The sequence below is a fragment of the Labrus mixtus genome, chromosome 20 (genome assembly GCF_963584025.1).
Source record: "Labrus mixtus chromosome 20, fLabMix1.1, whole genome shotgun sequence".
Lineage (NCBI taxonomy): Eukaryota > Metazoa > Chordata > Actinopteri > Labriformes > Labridae > Labrus > Labrus mixtus.
The window spans coordinates 18,485,983-18,500,829 of record NC_083631.1 but is presented as its reverse complement, the minus strand read 5'-3'; the positions used below and the strand labels follow the sequence as shown (position 1 = coordinate 18,500,829).

The following is a 14,847-nucleotide window of genomic DNA, read 5'->3' as shown; positions in this document are numbered from 1 at the left end:
AAACCAAAATGCACACACACAAAATAATCTGTCAGGATGAACATGTTACAAAAATGCATATTTATTGTGGACCATAATGCTACAGACTGTAAGAAGCTACTTAAAAAGGAGCAGGATAAAAGAAATGCATGCTCCAGATAGCGCTGATGGGTTATGTAGCATTCTTAATTTATGTATAAATGAGAACTGATCGGTGTGTAACGATACACAAAGGAGTTTGAGGTTTAAATAAAACAGCATACCTACCTTATTTTTTTAAAACAGCACCGCAAAACTACACTATAAGTCGGTCAGTTTCATAAAAGGCCAACTTAGAGCTGTGCAAGATATTTTAGACCCGATTACAAGCTTAATTTTAAATGAATTTTGCTCCTATTGTGTAGCCTGCTTCACATTCAAATATCAGGACAGGTTGTTTCACCAAAGTGAAAATACATAAAAGGGGTACTTACAATAATGAGCAGTATAAAATATATAAAATTGTAGAAGGAGTGAGCATCCATGACATAGTACATAATGTCCACCCATCCTTCCAGTGTGATGACCTGGTGGCAGAAACAGAAAGACAGAAGGGGGAAACATTGTTATTATGACAGGGAGAGACAAATAACATCCCTTCCTGCTTGTTACTTTCACTGTAAAAGTCTATGACACCCAAGAATACACGTATAAAACTGTGCAACCAGAGGCACACATAAACTCAAGGCACACAGCAGTCAGATGTGACACGTTTCCAATTCTGTTTTTAATGGCTGTTCCTCTAAAAAAAAGAGTTATTATATGTTTATTTGTGTGTGTGTGTGTGTGTGTGTGTGTGTGTGAGTGAGTGAGTGTATATGCCAGGGGTTGCAGCTCTTTCATGTAGCAGCTATGCTAATGAGCAGTCGAGATGCTGAGACCTGAAAGCGGAGGTTCAGCTCAGGCAAGCCGATGATCCGCTCACACCTCAATATTTACACCTCAGCTAGCAGAACACATTACAGCTTAAAGTGCCAGCGCACAGGCAATAATAGCGTGAGCAAACATACACCAAACAGGTGTCCAAACATGGATTGGACCAACAGAAAGCGTAAGTACATGTGTTTTCATAAAGAATCACACACAAACATATCTTGACACATCCCTCAGATGCTGTTACGCACACATACATTCAGACACAGAGGCGGCTAATCCGCTCTCAGCTGGAATGCTCTCCTTGCACCGGATTAACACAAGAGGAGCTGATTCTCATTTCTGAGCCTGTAGAATGTAATTATTGGGCAAATTCACACAGTGGCCATTTTGCTCATATGTCAAGCTCTGGGTGGGAAGCTGAAACGCTGTTATGAGGTCAGACTGCTCTACACCTGGTTGTAAGTTGAATACACGTTTGCACCTGCAATTAGAAACTGAAAAGACAATTGTGAGTGCAATTCCAAAGGGACACCAGGCCACGTTTCAAGTTTAAACAGCCTATTTGATTACCCATTGGCTCCTATGACACAAAGACATTCATCTTTGCTACCATTTCGTCAGGATATTCAATGAACAGTTACATTTTCTTTTCTTGGTTGTATTTCATCAGGATGTGTTGCACTGTCCCAAGTCTTTTTATATGTTGTGTTTTTACCCAAATTTCCCTTACAGGGACAATAAAGGTCTGAACTGAACTCAACAGAGCTCAAATAAAGCTAATGATAGCATTTAGCCAGATCCTAGCTTAAGTACTGTTCGCTAGCTAGCAGCTGAGTGCTAAAAACACCAACTGACAGTGTTGGTGACAGTATACATGACATGTTAGCGGTCTGTTGGTAGTTAGGTTTCTGCCTCTTTAAGGCTTGCTTTCCTTGCCACTGTAACTTTGCTTAATGTTTCATAGTGTTGTGCTCAAGGTGGAATCATGTTGGGTCTTTATGAATAATATAACAGAGTGCGGTCTAGACCTTCTCTTTTTATAAAATATCTCGAGATAACATTTGTTATGAACTCCAAACTTCTCACCCTAGCTCTGAGGCTGAGCCCAGCCACCCTCTGGAGGAAACTCATGTATCCGCAATCCATCTCTTTCCGTCACTAACCATGGCTCATGACCATGGGTGAGGGTTGGAACAAAGATCATCCGGTAAATCGAATGCGTCGCCCTCGGGTTCAGCTCCCTCTTCACCACGACGCCCGCTTTGCTGCCGACACTGCACAAATCTGCCTGTTCATCTCAAGGTCCATTTTACCCTCACAACAAGATACCCCGAGGTACTTCCACTCTTTCACTTGGGGCAAAGACTCACCACCCACCCGAAGTGAGCAATCCACTCTTTCCCAGCAAACAACCACGGCCTCGGTTTTGAACGTGCTGACCCTCATCCCAGCCGCTTCGCAATTTACCAGCAAATAAGCTGAACATCATAATAATCAATGTTGAAGACCTACGCTTGGAGCAGAAAGCAAGCTTACATGTGTACATGTGTTTTCATAAAGAATCATCATAGTCATAGTCAGAGTTCATCTATTGCTTCCACATATTATTAAAACACGCAGGACAAACACCATCTAGCTACTGAGCAACACCAGAAGACTGAACCCATTGCGAACCCATGTGGACAAGTATCTGCAACTTACTTCAACTCCGGGTACAGGTGGATAATAAAATACACACACACGCACACGCTCTGCTTACAAATGGCACACTGAAAAATCTCATCTTAGACTCAAAGTGATGCTTACTTAATCCTCACAAAGTAAAAAAAAACAGCAGAATTTAATCTTTAAAGACTCTAACTGTGGGCTTAGACCACACACGCAAACTTGAATGTTTCTCGTTCCTATCACGAAGCAGTATGTCTATTTGATGTGTGTGTGTGTGTGTATATGTGTGTGCTTGGTGTGTATTTGCGTGTCTTAGTATTAGGGCTGTCTGGCGTAGTCTGAAAGTAAGACAGTATTTGAAAAAGTCATGTTGTGCAAGCGTGTTAGACACAGAGACAGATCTATTAGCGGCTCCTGGACAGATGTATTAAAATAGCTGGGTTATATATCACCAAGGCACAGACAGTGTTAGAACAAGGACTGAGATAGGGAAAAGTCTGTCAGGGCTCTTCTGGGAGCTGGAATCAGTAAGAGTGAAAAGAAAAATACATTTTAACAACCTGTGATGGAGGGGAAAAAAATGAATATTTAAAAGTACTCTACCCCCACAGAATCTTGTTTTTGCTTACAGTTGTAAAAGAGCATATCAACACCTAAATTAAATGAAATTCTTAAAGCTAAAGTCTCTCATGAATCCGTTCTTACCTGGAATATGGCTATCCAGGCATAGCCGATATTATCAAAGTTGACGGCTCCCTTGTGAGGGTTGTGCTCCCCAGGACGACACACGTTATAGTACAGGTTCCAGTTTATGCATCCATTATTACCAGCCCCGCCCATTGCTGGGGCTGATCCAATCAGAGCTGAACTTTGGTAGGAAGGGGCCAATAAGCAATCTTCCCCGGCCTCGGTGTAGGCTGGCACTGCTCCGCAGCGCAGCATCCCGTTCTCGCGCGGACCCGAGCAGATGAATGGGCTGTCTTCACCCTCCTCGGACAAGTAGTAAGGATTCATGGACAAGTTGTACAGTCTGGATGAAAAAAAAAAAAAGGTTAATTATACAAAGGGCGATGTGGTATTATAAGTACATTCATTATTGATATCTGAAGTTTGATGAACTTTTGCTGACAATTTGAAAGAAGGTATCAGTAATAAAACATCTTAATCATGTGCATTAAAATGAATTTTTTTTTAACAATAGGGAAAAAATGAATATGCCACACGCAAAGTGTCATTTGTGATAAGAAGATAATCGCAAATACAAGTTGGGAAGTGACAGAGAACAACCAAACCATTGTTTGTCTACACTGATGTTCGATGGTTGGGATGAATTATGGAGGAATGAAAGATCTCTCTTGCTATTCAGTCAAATTCTAGCCGACGCTTTAGTCCAAAGTGATGGACGTCTGAGAGTAAGTCCAACACAGGCACATGTAATTTTGTTCATGCTGAAATCCCCTGACTCTATTAGTTATACATTCTAGCTTCAGGACTCAGGTATTTTAGGCTTGTCTGTATTCTAAGTGAAACATCACGCAATACCTCAAGAGCTGACTGAGCAAGGCATTTTCTTACTAGTTTCCATGGTGACAGCTGTTTTCCTACTCCACTACATGTGATGGAGTGTACTGAGTGCATCCCACAGTTTACCTGCCTATTTATTCCTTCCCTTTCAAAGTCAAGAGCCCTCCACAACAATGAGCGTGGCTCTCTGCAGAGTGACATTCACTCTTGAAATGCTAGTCGAGGGACGAGTTTTCCAGACTGACGACTGATTGACTCCCATTATGCTACAGACATTTCAGCCCATATTTCCTGCACGGTTTGCCTTTTGTTGTTGTTTTCTTTATATGGTGTTTGCTTGTCTTACTTCTGCATTGCTGTAACTGACTTTAACCTGACAGTGGTGAATTTGTCCTTAGAGAAGAAGATGTTCATGTTCATGCGTCTGCATCTATACTTGGAATAGTGCCATTCTAACTCGCACTACGTCAAACTCGAGCAATTCCAACATAGGTAATCTCCAACAGGCTGATCATTATATCTGATCAGTCATGTCATGTAGAACATGCTCGATTCTCTAAGATGTCTTAATCTTTCTGGAGAAAGAGCCAATGCGTTAAGCTAAGGCTGCACACGCTTTAGAGCAGGAAGAAGTTGGGCGTTCATATTGAACTGGAAGTCAGACAACCATTTGTTCTGTGAGAGAAAACACAGCAGCCTTGGCGATGAAATATTAACCGGCTGCTCTCATTTCTCTCTCGCACACAAAAAGGCTTCAGCTGTATTAGCTTTGATACAATTTGTACCATTACATCAAAAACAGAATTAGTTCGAGGATGTCCAAGGGACATGTTTTGCTTCCCGAGGTTGTAGGCTTAGAAGAAATATAATTTCACTCCCCATGGCATATTCGGTGATAGTGCTCTTATTCCCTGTCTGCTTGCATGCACGTGTGCTTTGTGTTTTTGTCTTCTTTGTGAGATAGAGGTTGTTTTCTGTTGTGCTTTTTCTATCACAACATGTTGATAAGATAGCTACAGTTTGCAATTTGGTTTCACAGCCTACCAAGTCTTAATAGGAGAAATGAAGACAAAATAAAGAAACAAACACAGTGAGTATCAACAGCAGATCAGCAAATTGAGATCGCCAAGTGAGAAGCCAGATCATAAAAACACAAGAAATACAACACGTACAATGTAGATAAATAAGTAACTATATAAACCTTAAAGGTTAACTAAGTGTACAGGAAGTGACCATAAATCAATCACTGCTTTCATCATTCAACTTGAAGGAATAAACGAGTTAGAGTATATGTTTGTTGTCCTAGAAGGGGCAAGACAGCGCCATCCTGAGGACGTTAAAGAAAAGTCCGGTGAGAGAATGTGGTCAAGTTGATCTACTATCCCTTGGCGGTCTGGTCCAAACAATCATTCCAGAGGGAGCTTAAGACTTTCAGATGGACTCCAATAAACTTGGAGCAGACTTTTATAATGAAGTTCAGCAGAGTTGGGCCACAATGGTCTTTCTAAAATATTATAAATGACTTATCTTTGGGTTTACAGTCATTCCCAAGAAGGACTTTTTGCCAGATTGTTAATATAATATATTGTGATATATTCAGGTTCTCATTTAAACCACCTCAAGAAACAATGTCACATCATCAGCATAGAGCAGATGATTAATGGCTTCATATAACAGTAAAATACATAAATGATTTAAAGATACAACATTTAGTTAAAATGATCTCTGTACCTTTTTCTCTCTGTCCTTGCCTCTCCCTGCATGTCTTTTAGGCCATACATCCTGTGGGCGTATGCAGTGTGGTTACTCTAACGAGTGATAATTTCCTCTTTTTTTTTTTTTTTGCTACAGGCAATGGTTGACTGTTACGCTCTCTGACTAGTCCACACAAACTCTAACAAGAGAGAGCAAAAGAGAGGAGCGGAAAGAATGATAATGGTGGGGGGGGGGGGGGGGGGAAGATCATGTTTGAGTTAAATGAGCTGAGCATGTCTGATGATTTCATGTGTGCATGCTTGAGGCACCAAAGCAGGGTGGATGGAAGAAGACTTTTTTCTGTGTGGTGGAAATTAAAAATTAATTGCATCTTCCAAGTCTCCGATTGGAGTTTGGATTTTCCACTCATCTCTGGTTTGTCTTATCTCAAGTAAAAATAACTTGAATCAGTTCCTTTTCTCACCAAAGTGCTTATTCCCTCAATTCTAATATAGAACTGAGATCGAATATAGATTTGACCCAAAGTCTTGAAGGAGCAATTTCCTGAGGGCATTGGCGTTATTTCAAGCACATAAAAAAAAGAAAAAGGAAATCCCCATACTTGTCTTTACCCTCTGACCAGATTACTTACGATGTGATGTTCTCTGGAAGGAAGCAGCGGTTGCGCAGTAGACCCGCCCACAGCTGGACTCCCACAATGCCGAAAATGAAGAAGACAAAGAAGCAGAGGAGGAGGACGTTTCCCAGCATGGGCAGGGTGTCCAACAGCAGTGTGACCAAGATGCGCATACCTACACAGCAGAGATACAAAAAGTACAGATGCCATCAGAGGTCATACTGTCTCAAACGCACGGACATTGACGAACACATTCAAGGCTCAGATGCATGGTACATTGTCAAATTCTGCATGTGGTAGCAGCTAGCAATTTCATCACCCTCCGGTTACCGTCCACCCTGACAACGTCTATTGATCTTGTCAGCTTACTGGAAGCCGCAACTTCGTCCCTACAGCCAATAGAATTACAAGTGATGAAAAATAGTGAAAGTGACAGTTTGACGTTATTTCATCCTCTGGGATTTAACTTCACAGTTTCCCTGTGGCAAATGTTATCTAACCACATGCATTCAGCATCCATCTCCAGCTGTCAGATGTGTTTAGTGTCAGCAGAGTCAGGGGAACTGGTCCCTGAGGTCCTAGCAGTGTCGTCCCCCCCCCCCCCCCCCGTTTTCACATATATAACACAGCTTTGTCACATTGACCCCACATACAGTATTCCATGGTGCTAATGCCAATAATGATGGTGGTGAAGAACTTCAGACTGAAACAGCCTCAAGTCTTCCTTCATTTGTAACATTTGAGATGAAAAGCATTTTGGGAATTCTACAATCATCAAGTTAGTCTGAAACTCCACTAAGCTTGAAAACAATCAATTGTATGCTGAGTCATGAGCCCATTTAATGCCTTTATTAAATAACATGTTGACTTGAACTGACAGTAACAGTTACCATATAACCGGGAAAAAAAGGAGAAAAGTCAATACAAGTAAAGAAAGGGTTGTTGGGGAGGGGGCAGTAACACTCAGGAGGAAGGGTGTGACACGATTACTTAGGGTTGGATGACTTCAGGAATGTTATTGAGCATCCATTTGGGCATTTTTAAGTTTTCTTGGAAACAGCAAACCCATGTGACACAGCATGTGTTATGTGTTTACCTGTTGGACTTATTGGAATTAAATTTAAAAGTTCAGAGATGTCTAATCTCACAACGTCGAAGCGCAGTACAAAACCAAGATACCACAAATAGCTTTGTGCTGTCTCGTCTGGATTCACCTATGCATTTTGATCCCTGCACCTGTCACCAGAACTCAGAACAGATGGGAAAAACAAACACCAAAGTCGGGACAAGCGAACAGTCTGAGGGCTGCATGAGCTGGTTGTTGCATCCTGCCAAGATAATAGGGCACAGAGAGTGTGGCTCACTGTATACTGACTGCAGTACAAAAAGAAATGTTCATCTGTCTCCTTCCCGTCCATTTATGCAGCAAGACAAACAGAAAGAGTGAAGGAAAGAAGAAAGGGAATGTGTTTGTATTAATAAGCAGACCTCCATGTTTAAATACAGCACCTGTTAAGAACCTCAGGAACAACACTTTATAGAGGAACGCTTACCTTAAAAAAAGAGGAGCACCAACAAACAAGCTTAGCTAACGTTAGCAGAAAGGGCCCGCAGTCCCTTGGATCCGCTGTGTACACATTAGCTTGTTTTATCTTTAAATTGGTTCATTGCCCTGCTAGCCCTTCATTGTATTTATCAATTGTAACATAATTAATAATAAATGAAAATGGAATAACTAAAATAATAAATGACCATAAGTTAGTCGTTTTTTGCTTCACAAAATAGTATTGTTCTGGTGGCATGTTACCTCAATATTTACAGTGTGTGTAGGCTTCCATTGGTGAAGTAGACAGAATTTCAGGTCAAATTAGTTGATTGGAATTGGAATTATTAATCATGGTATTGGATTGATGCAAGGAAGGACTGGCGTTTTGGCAAAACCACATACTGCATTTAAGGCTGCATTAGAGGCATATCAGATACTGGTATCAGTTTTGGGACAGCTGTAACTGTGAGAGCATGAGTCTGTTGGCTTTTGGAGGGGGCTGTTTGTGTATATCTCTGTATGCACACTGACTTTGGCTTTTTATCCCTAAGTTATACCTCTCACTGTCAGTGCAATTCCCTCTATTTTCATCTCCCGCCAAGGTTTAGACCCCTCAGGGAGCAACTGAAAACTCAATAATACAAGTGTTACTTCATTCTGTCCAAGGCTGGAAAGGCTGTTTCTTAGAGCTACGGATGTCTTAACAATAAGATTAGTGTTAGATTGTGGAACAATACAGCACACGTGTGTTAAATTGTTGGTGATTACAAAACAGACAAAGACACACATTAACAATCATATGATGTCATAATTTGCGTTGGACAATCTGTGTCACATGCCAACAACTAGCTTATTCTGTGAAAGTGGGGTCATTGGTAACACGCACACACTGCTTGCTGTAGCCAGACAGCACACAGGCATCCATTACCATGACAACATAGTTAGTCAGTGTAGTACAAAAACCTCCAACAGTACTCCCATGGGTTTCCAACATTGTAAGAATTGATCTTTCTTTGCAATAAATCTTGTATTACTAACATAAAGCTGGCTAAATCAATAAAAATAACAAACATTTTGACACCAGACTCAAACAGCGACTATGACATAAATCTTTAAACAACAATTCTGAAACCTGAGAGGTGTATTGGTCAAAATAGCTACCAGTACTTGCAGCCTTAACCTGAAAAATATAGTTTTGCCAAATGCCGGTTAATAATCCTGTATCATGTTATGACACTAATGTCTAGTGACCCTCTTTAGATGTGGATTCATGGCGTTTTCTGTCACAGAGCTTTTAGGAACATGATTAACAATGTGCGAGCTCACACTCAACAGTAGGGCCGTAAAACATCTGAGGGAGGGCGATTAAAGTTAAACTTCACCTCGTGGATCTTCAGACAATTTACCATGAAGGCACAAAGCCCAATATCACAGTAATCTAAGGAAAAACTCGTACACCACAATTCAAAATATGACGCTATAAAATTGCCACCAAATGCTCCGAATGCTTAGAATTGGTTAATAGGGAATTTCCCTTCAAGGATCAGTAATGGATAACTCAAAAGTGTATTCATGATTGTAGATAACATGCTATTATTGCTCAGTTTTAAACAAAGACTTACTTGGCACTCTGTTGATGGCTCGCAGTGGCCTGAGGACTCTGACTGTACGAATGGCTGACAGACTGGCATTGTGGCCATCCAAAGAATACTCCATCACCCTGAGGACACAAGAGGGGGGGGGGGGGGGGGGGGGGGGGGGGGAGGTGAGCGTTTTTCTATCAGAATCAAAAGAACTTTATTGATCCCGAAAGTAAATAATAGTGGTATGGTAGTTTACTAAACCATGTTCATTTTAGTGGTAATGCTACTAATGTCACCATGGGAAATTATTGCACAAGTAAAAAATCAGCAGCTGCAAAGATACTATTCCATGTTGATTGGGTGCAAACAGATTCTACATTGTGTACCTATTGCAAATGTTATAAAACTGTGGTTATGAACTAATATGCAGGGCGAGTTGTTATCATATTTCTTCATGTGCGGCCAATTTTTTAACATGGATGTAACTAAACAGGTCACTAAAGATTCTTGTAATGCTTAATGCTTCCTGAAGTAGATACAATCAGAGGTACGGTCTCTTATTTCAGCACCAAAACACCGTAAATGTGACGAGAAGCAGAGAGAGAGAGAGACAGAGGGATACAGTTATGGTCTTAGCTGTGTGACTGTGCTGGCTGCGTGAGGAGTGTGTGTGTCGTCATACTGGCTCAGCACTGAGAGCGTGGGAGTAGATAAAGGAATTTCTGGCAGCCGATTGGGTCCTGCACTTGTCTAAAACATACAAGATACTGGGACCACAGCCTTCAGTATGGTCTGGCATGACATGACATGTGCTCCTATAGACTTTCAACTGAAAAGGATCGGCTATAAAAAAAGTGGATTTTTGAGCCGCTTCATGATTTGTACACATTGCACTGAATATCTTTCACAAAAGACAAGAATTACTGACTCTATGTTGTCAGGTTTCTGCTTGTTGTGTCTTTGCTTGTATTCAGTAGGGACATTTGTACCAACTAGTTTCTTCAAAAGTCTTAAGGTAAGAAAACCATCAAGGGTCAAAATTGAGCACAATTTATAGAGCGCGGGGGATATCTTGTGCATTCATTGTCGCAATGAGCTGTGTTATCTTTTCAGACCAAGAGGGATGAGAGCATCTGTCGGTAAGCGATGCCAAATTGGTTTGCTGACTGTGGCTAACCAGCCCTCGGTCCCCCTTGCGATTAACATCCACATGCCGGTTCTAAATGTGGTTACGTATTGCTCCAGTTGATATATGCCAGTTTTACCATAACTGCACATTTTCTGGATGAGGAGAGCAGGCCTATTAACCGGGCAGTACCAGGTTGCTGCGTTATAGCGCAGACACAACATGTAACAAGCAATGTGGGCCTACATTAATAATAAGAATATTAATACTATGTTTAATCACTGAATAATTCTGGTCTTGACTAGCAAGGGTGGCAATGTTAGATCATTGAGTTGACGGAATCTTGCACCTCTCTTCCTTTCAGTCCATATAATTCCTACTTTCAACGTGAAGCTTTTATTTCTGCCTCCTGCCAACCTTAGATTGCAGCCTTGCTTGTCAGATTGTTGTTCAAGAAAGTGTTATGTTATTCGAAGCAGACTGCTATTTTCTAGCCGCAGACGACAGAAAAATGAGCAGTTCTTTTGTGCAAGAGAAAAAAAAAAACAATGTGGCATACAAACCCTGCCATGACGATGACAAAGTCAAGCTGGTTCCACTTGTCCCCAAGGTAACAATTCGGGCCAAAAATTCCCAGGGCCACCATCTTGATGACCATTTCCACAGCGAAGAAAGCGAAGATGCAGTCGTCCAAAACCTGAAGGAACATGATGACAAGGTCACGAACAAAGACGGCGTTAATGTTTAACAGTGACGGCAACAAAAAGAGGAAAGTGGCTTATTGTCAACAGAATAAAAGGCCAGGACCTTGTTCAGTTTTCTAGCCAATATAAAGGCTTATTCTAAAGACGTTGTATTGGAGCAAGTGGAAGTTGTCTGAAAAAAGAAACTCCTGTCTCCATTAGTTAGTCTCATCCCAGCGGGGAATAGCTCTAGCTAAGCACGGCTATGGCTGTTTCTCAATTAATTAGACATCTACCACGGCAAAGAGAACGTCTGTGTTTGAATGTAATGAGCGCATCTCAGCTCGCCAAGAATCAACATAACACTACAGGAAAAGCTGTTTTGAAACAAATGAGGAAGACGAAATTAGAAAAGAATAAAATATGTTTTCAGTACCATTTAGTAACAAGTAGGATTTATTTTGGGAATGTCCAATCAAGTCCAACGACCTAAAGCAGAAGTTAAGACTGTATGGGTGGTACAACATCGTCATGATGTTCTTATTCTTATTCTCTTCATTCTAATGAACAAGACACAATCAAAACTACAACAAGCAGCAATCAAAATGTAAGCTAATTTGGAGATAGATTGTATAGTGTTCCCCAAAGAGCCATATTACTACTGAAATTGCAAACAACCTGGCACAGTTCTTTAGCTACATTTAGTTCTGCCTTTTTTTATTTTTTTGCCAGGGCTGAGGCGAACAGTGTGAATGTGAGCCACCTGTTTTCATACAGTAAATAACACAGAACGTGCATTGTGCCCAGTTATGAGTACGTGGGAGTGACACTGACCTGCAGGATGCGGCACCACTCCGACTGGCAGCTGACGTCCTCACAGGGCTGGAACATCCCAAGAGTGACACAGTTCAGCAGGATCACCAGCATGGAGAAGTGCTCGAACCATGTGCAAGAGCAGGTTAAGGCCAAAAACACGATGATCATTTTGAAGCATTAACAAGACACGGTGAAGAACAACATGCTTGGTACAAAACCCTGCAAAAAACATTGCATAGCTTACACTGTTAATTCTACGGGATATCGATAGAGAGGGAAATGACACGCAAAAAAGGAAGCACAGGACGGACCTGAACTCAGGGCTGCTTCACTTCGAGGACCACAGGCTCAGCACATTTGACGTGCGCACTAATAGCTAGGCGTTGCCCTACAAATAAACAATTTTATCAAACCATACAAACTGTTTGGGGGGTGCAAGAGTCTGGATTTGGAAACAAATTCTGTTAAAAACAAAAGTGAAGCAATGTTTCTATTAACTATATAGATGAATAAAATCAATATATGTATTTTGTGTTTTTGTATCCCAACAGATCATATCAGGAGTGCTGATCACGAGAATAAACACTGATCAAACACTACATCAATCATGTTGCAAGTTCTGTTAATAAACTCATAAATCCATTGTGGTAGGACTTACAACATGGTACATGATGGAACCAGTTCATAAACACAAGTTAATTAATAGAACAAAAATAGAACGCATATTTCACGACCCTTTCCCAAAACAACATAATTAATTAATAGATTATATCACCACACCCTTTACCATAATAAAAAAAAAACAATTCAAACTGAGTAATCGAGTGTGTAACACTGAAAGACTGACGGAGGCGACTTTAAAATCATGTTTCCTCTAATGAAAAAAAAAAAGGTTTGCCATGAGAATAAATAATAAATGTGGTCTCCATCTTTCTATGTTGACAACTGTTGGCTTTCAAGTTTTAGCAGAATACTTTGCTCAGCTACAACAAGCTCCACAATCTGGTTCAAAGAGAGAGCAGTGGACAATTTTGAACGTTTCAGAACGTACTCTTCTATACCCACGAGGTAGCTTCTGTGGAGACTTTTTCCTGGATTTCACTATAATTTGTCTTTAAAAATAAAACGATGACAGTCAAAAGAACCCTACAGAAAATTCAACCTAGAGTAGATAAGTACTAAATTAAAACTACACCTAAACTTCCCTAACCTGCCCATGATGTAAGAGGAAAATATCCATGGTGTGAATATGGGTGATTTGCAGGTCTGTAGGTGTTTTTCTGAGCCCTGGATTCCACCATTCACCTTAAGCTTACTTGACACACCCTAACAAGTGTGCAATGAGGTTAAGTAAAAACTCTATTAGCTAATCCTATGGGTGGCTTAACACTTATATTGACACAGATGTCTCCTATTTCTTGCAAATGTATCCGAACGTTTAGGGGGAAAGAAGATAGCCTGCTCTATTTTCCTTGGAAAAAAATAAGGTCGCTGCCAATGTGCCAAGCTCCGATTGCCATGGTATGCAGCAGCTGAATGCTGATGTTAACAGAAGCAGCAATACCGTGGGAGGCAGGAAGAACGCAAGCCTTTGCCACTTATCCTCTGGAGGCACATTTCAAAAAGAATTAGTGGGAGATATTAAGCATGGGAGTGCCACTGAAACATGGGGAATTTTTAAAAGCAAGGTGAGATGTTAAAGGGTTAGTCCAGTTCAGAGGCCATGCTCACACAGTGTGAACAACATTTTAGTCACTTAATTCTGCAGAAGCAACATAAACTCTGCTACATTCGCTATTTTTCACATGGCAGCTGTTATCCCGTGACATCAGGGTTTAGTGGGAAGCTCACATGCAGTCATAATGACGTGCTACTGTGTTTCAAAGTTGGCAAATCGTATAAACACAGGATACCTGACAAATCATAATTTCAAACATCTTTTGATTGATCGGCAACTAAACAGACATTGGATAGTAAATATCTGGAGGCTAATTTGGAAATATTTGAAATTTGATTAGCCACGATGTATGAAGTTAAACAACATTTCCAATAGCCTTTTACCGTATGTGCCTTTTGATGGCCGCTAATGTTAGCATCTAACTACTTGCTAGCTTAAAATAGTTAAAGTAGCCACAGCTTACAATTTGGTAGAATTACAGTAAACATTAGGGACATAGTAAACTCCTTGCTTATGATGTAGCTTAGCTAAAAGTTTGTTGAATGCGAACTTAGCAGAGAGCACCTAAAGAGTTTTCACAGGAGTTGCTTTGCCTTGAAATAACCGCTAATGGTTAATGTTATGAATGATGAATAAGGATAAATTCTTACTAAATCACAACAGGTGTTGTAAGCCATCAACCAAATCCTTCTTAACAAAACTGTTAGCTAGCTTAGTTAACCATTTTCTATAAATGAACACTTTTACTATTGTATTGTGTAACACGATCAAACAGTAACATTAGCTAGGAAGTGTTTGAATGCTAACGTTAGCTGTTGTATTATGAGCTATCTACAATGCCGTTTTAATTTGAAATATGGCCTGATTTTTTTATAGTAATCCATTGTCTCTTCAGTCGTTAATTAAATTAAAAACATTTTTGAAAAACAAGATGTTGAAGATTGGCCCCATTTACAAACTTTAAACACATTAGCACATTCTAACAACATCTGAGTTT

General features: G+C 40.5%; 1 protein-coding gene across 2 annotated transcripts in view; it reads right to left on the bottom strand.

Moving 5' to 3' along the window:
* cacna1ha (calcium channel, voltage-dependent, T type, alpha 1H subunit a) overlaps positions 1-12,355 on the bottom strand; it is a 57,909-nt gene extending 45,554 nt beyond the window's left edge. For both annotated transcript variants that reach the window (XM_061065272.1, XM_061065273.1), the window contains exons 1-6: positions 12,191-12,355; positions 11,237-11,370; positions 9,587-9,684; positions 6,434-6,593; positions 3,268-3,592; positions 453-545 (exon numbers count right to left, since the gene is read on the bottom strand). In XM_061065272.1, the coding sequence (XP_060921255.1) occupies positions 453-545; positions 3,268-3,592; positions 6,434-6,593; positions 9,587-9,684; positions 11,237-11,370; positions 12,191-12,340 (960 nt within the window). In that variant the 5' untranslated portion in view covers positions 12,341-12,355. The remainder of the gene's footprint in view (positions 1-452; positions 546-3,267; positions 3,593-6,433; positions 6,594-9,586; positions 9,685-11,236; positions 11,371-12,190) is intronic.
* Between the last annotated feature and the right edge of the window lie 2,492 nt (positions 12,356-14,847).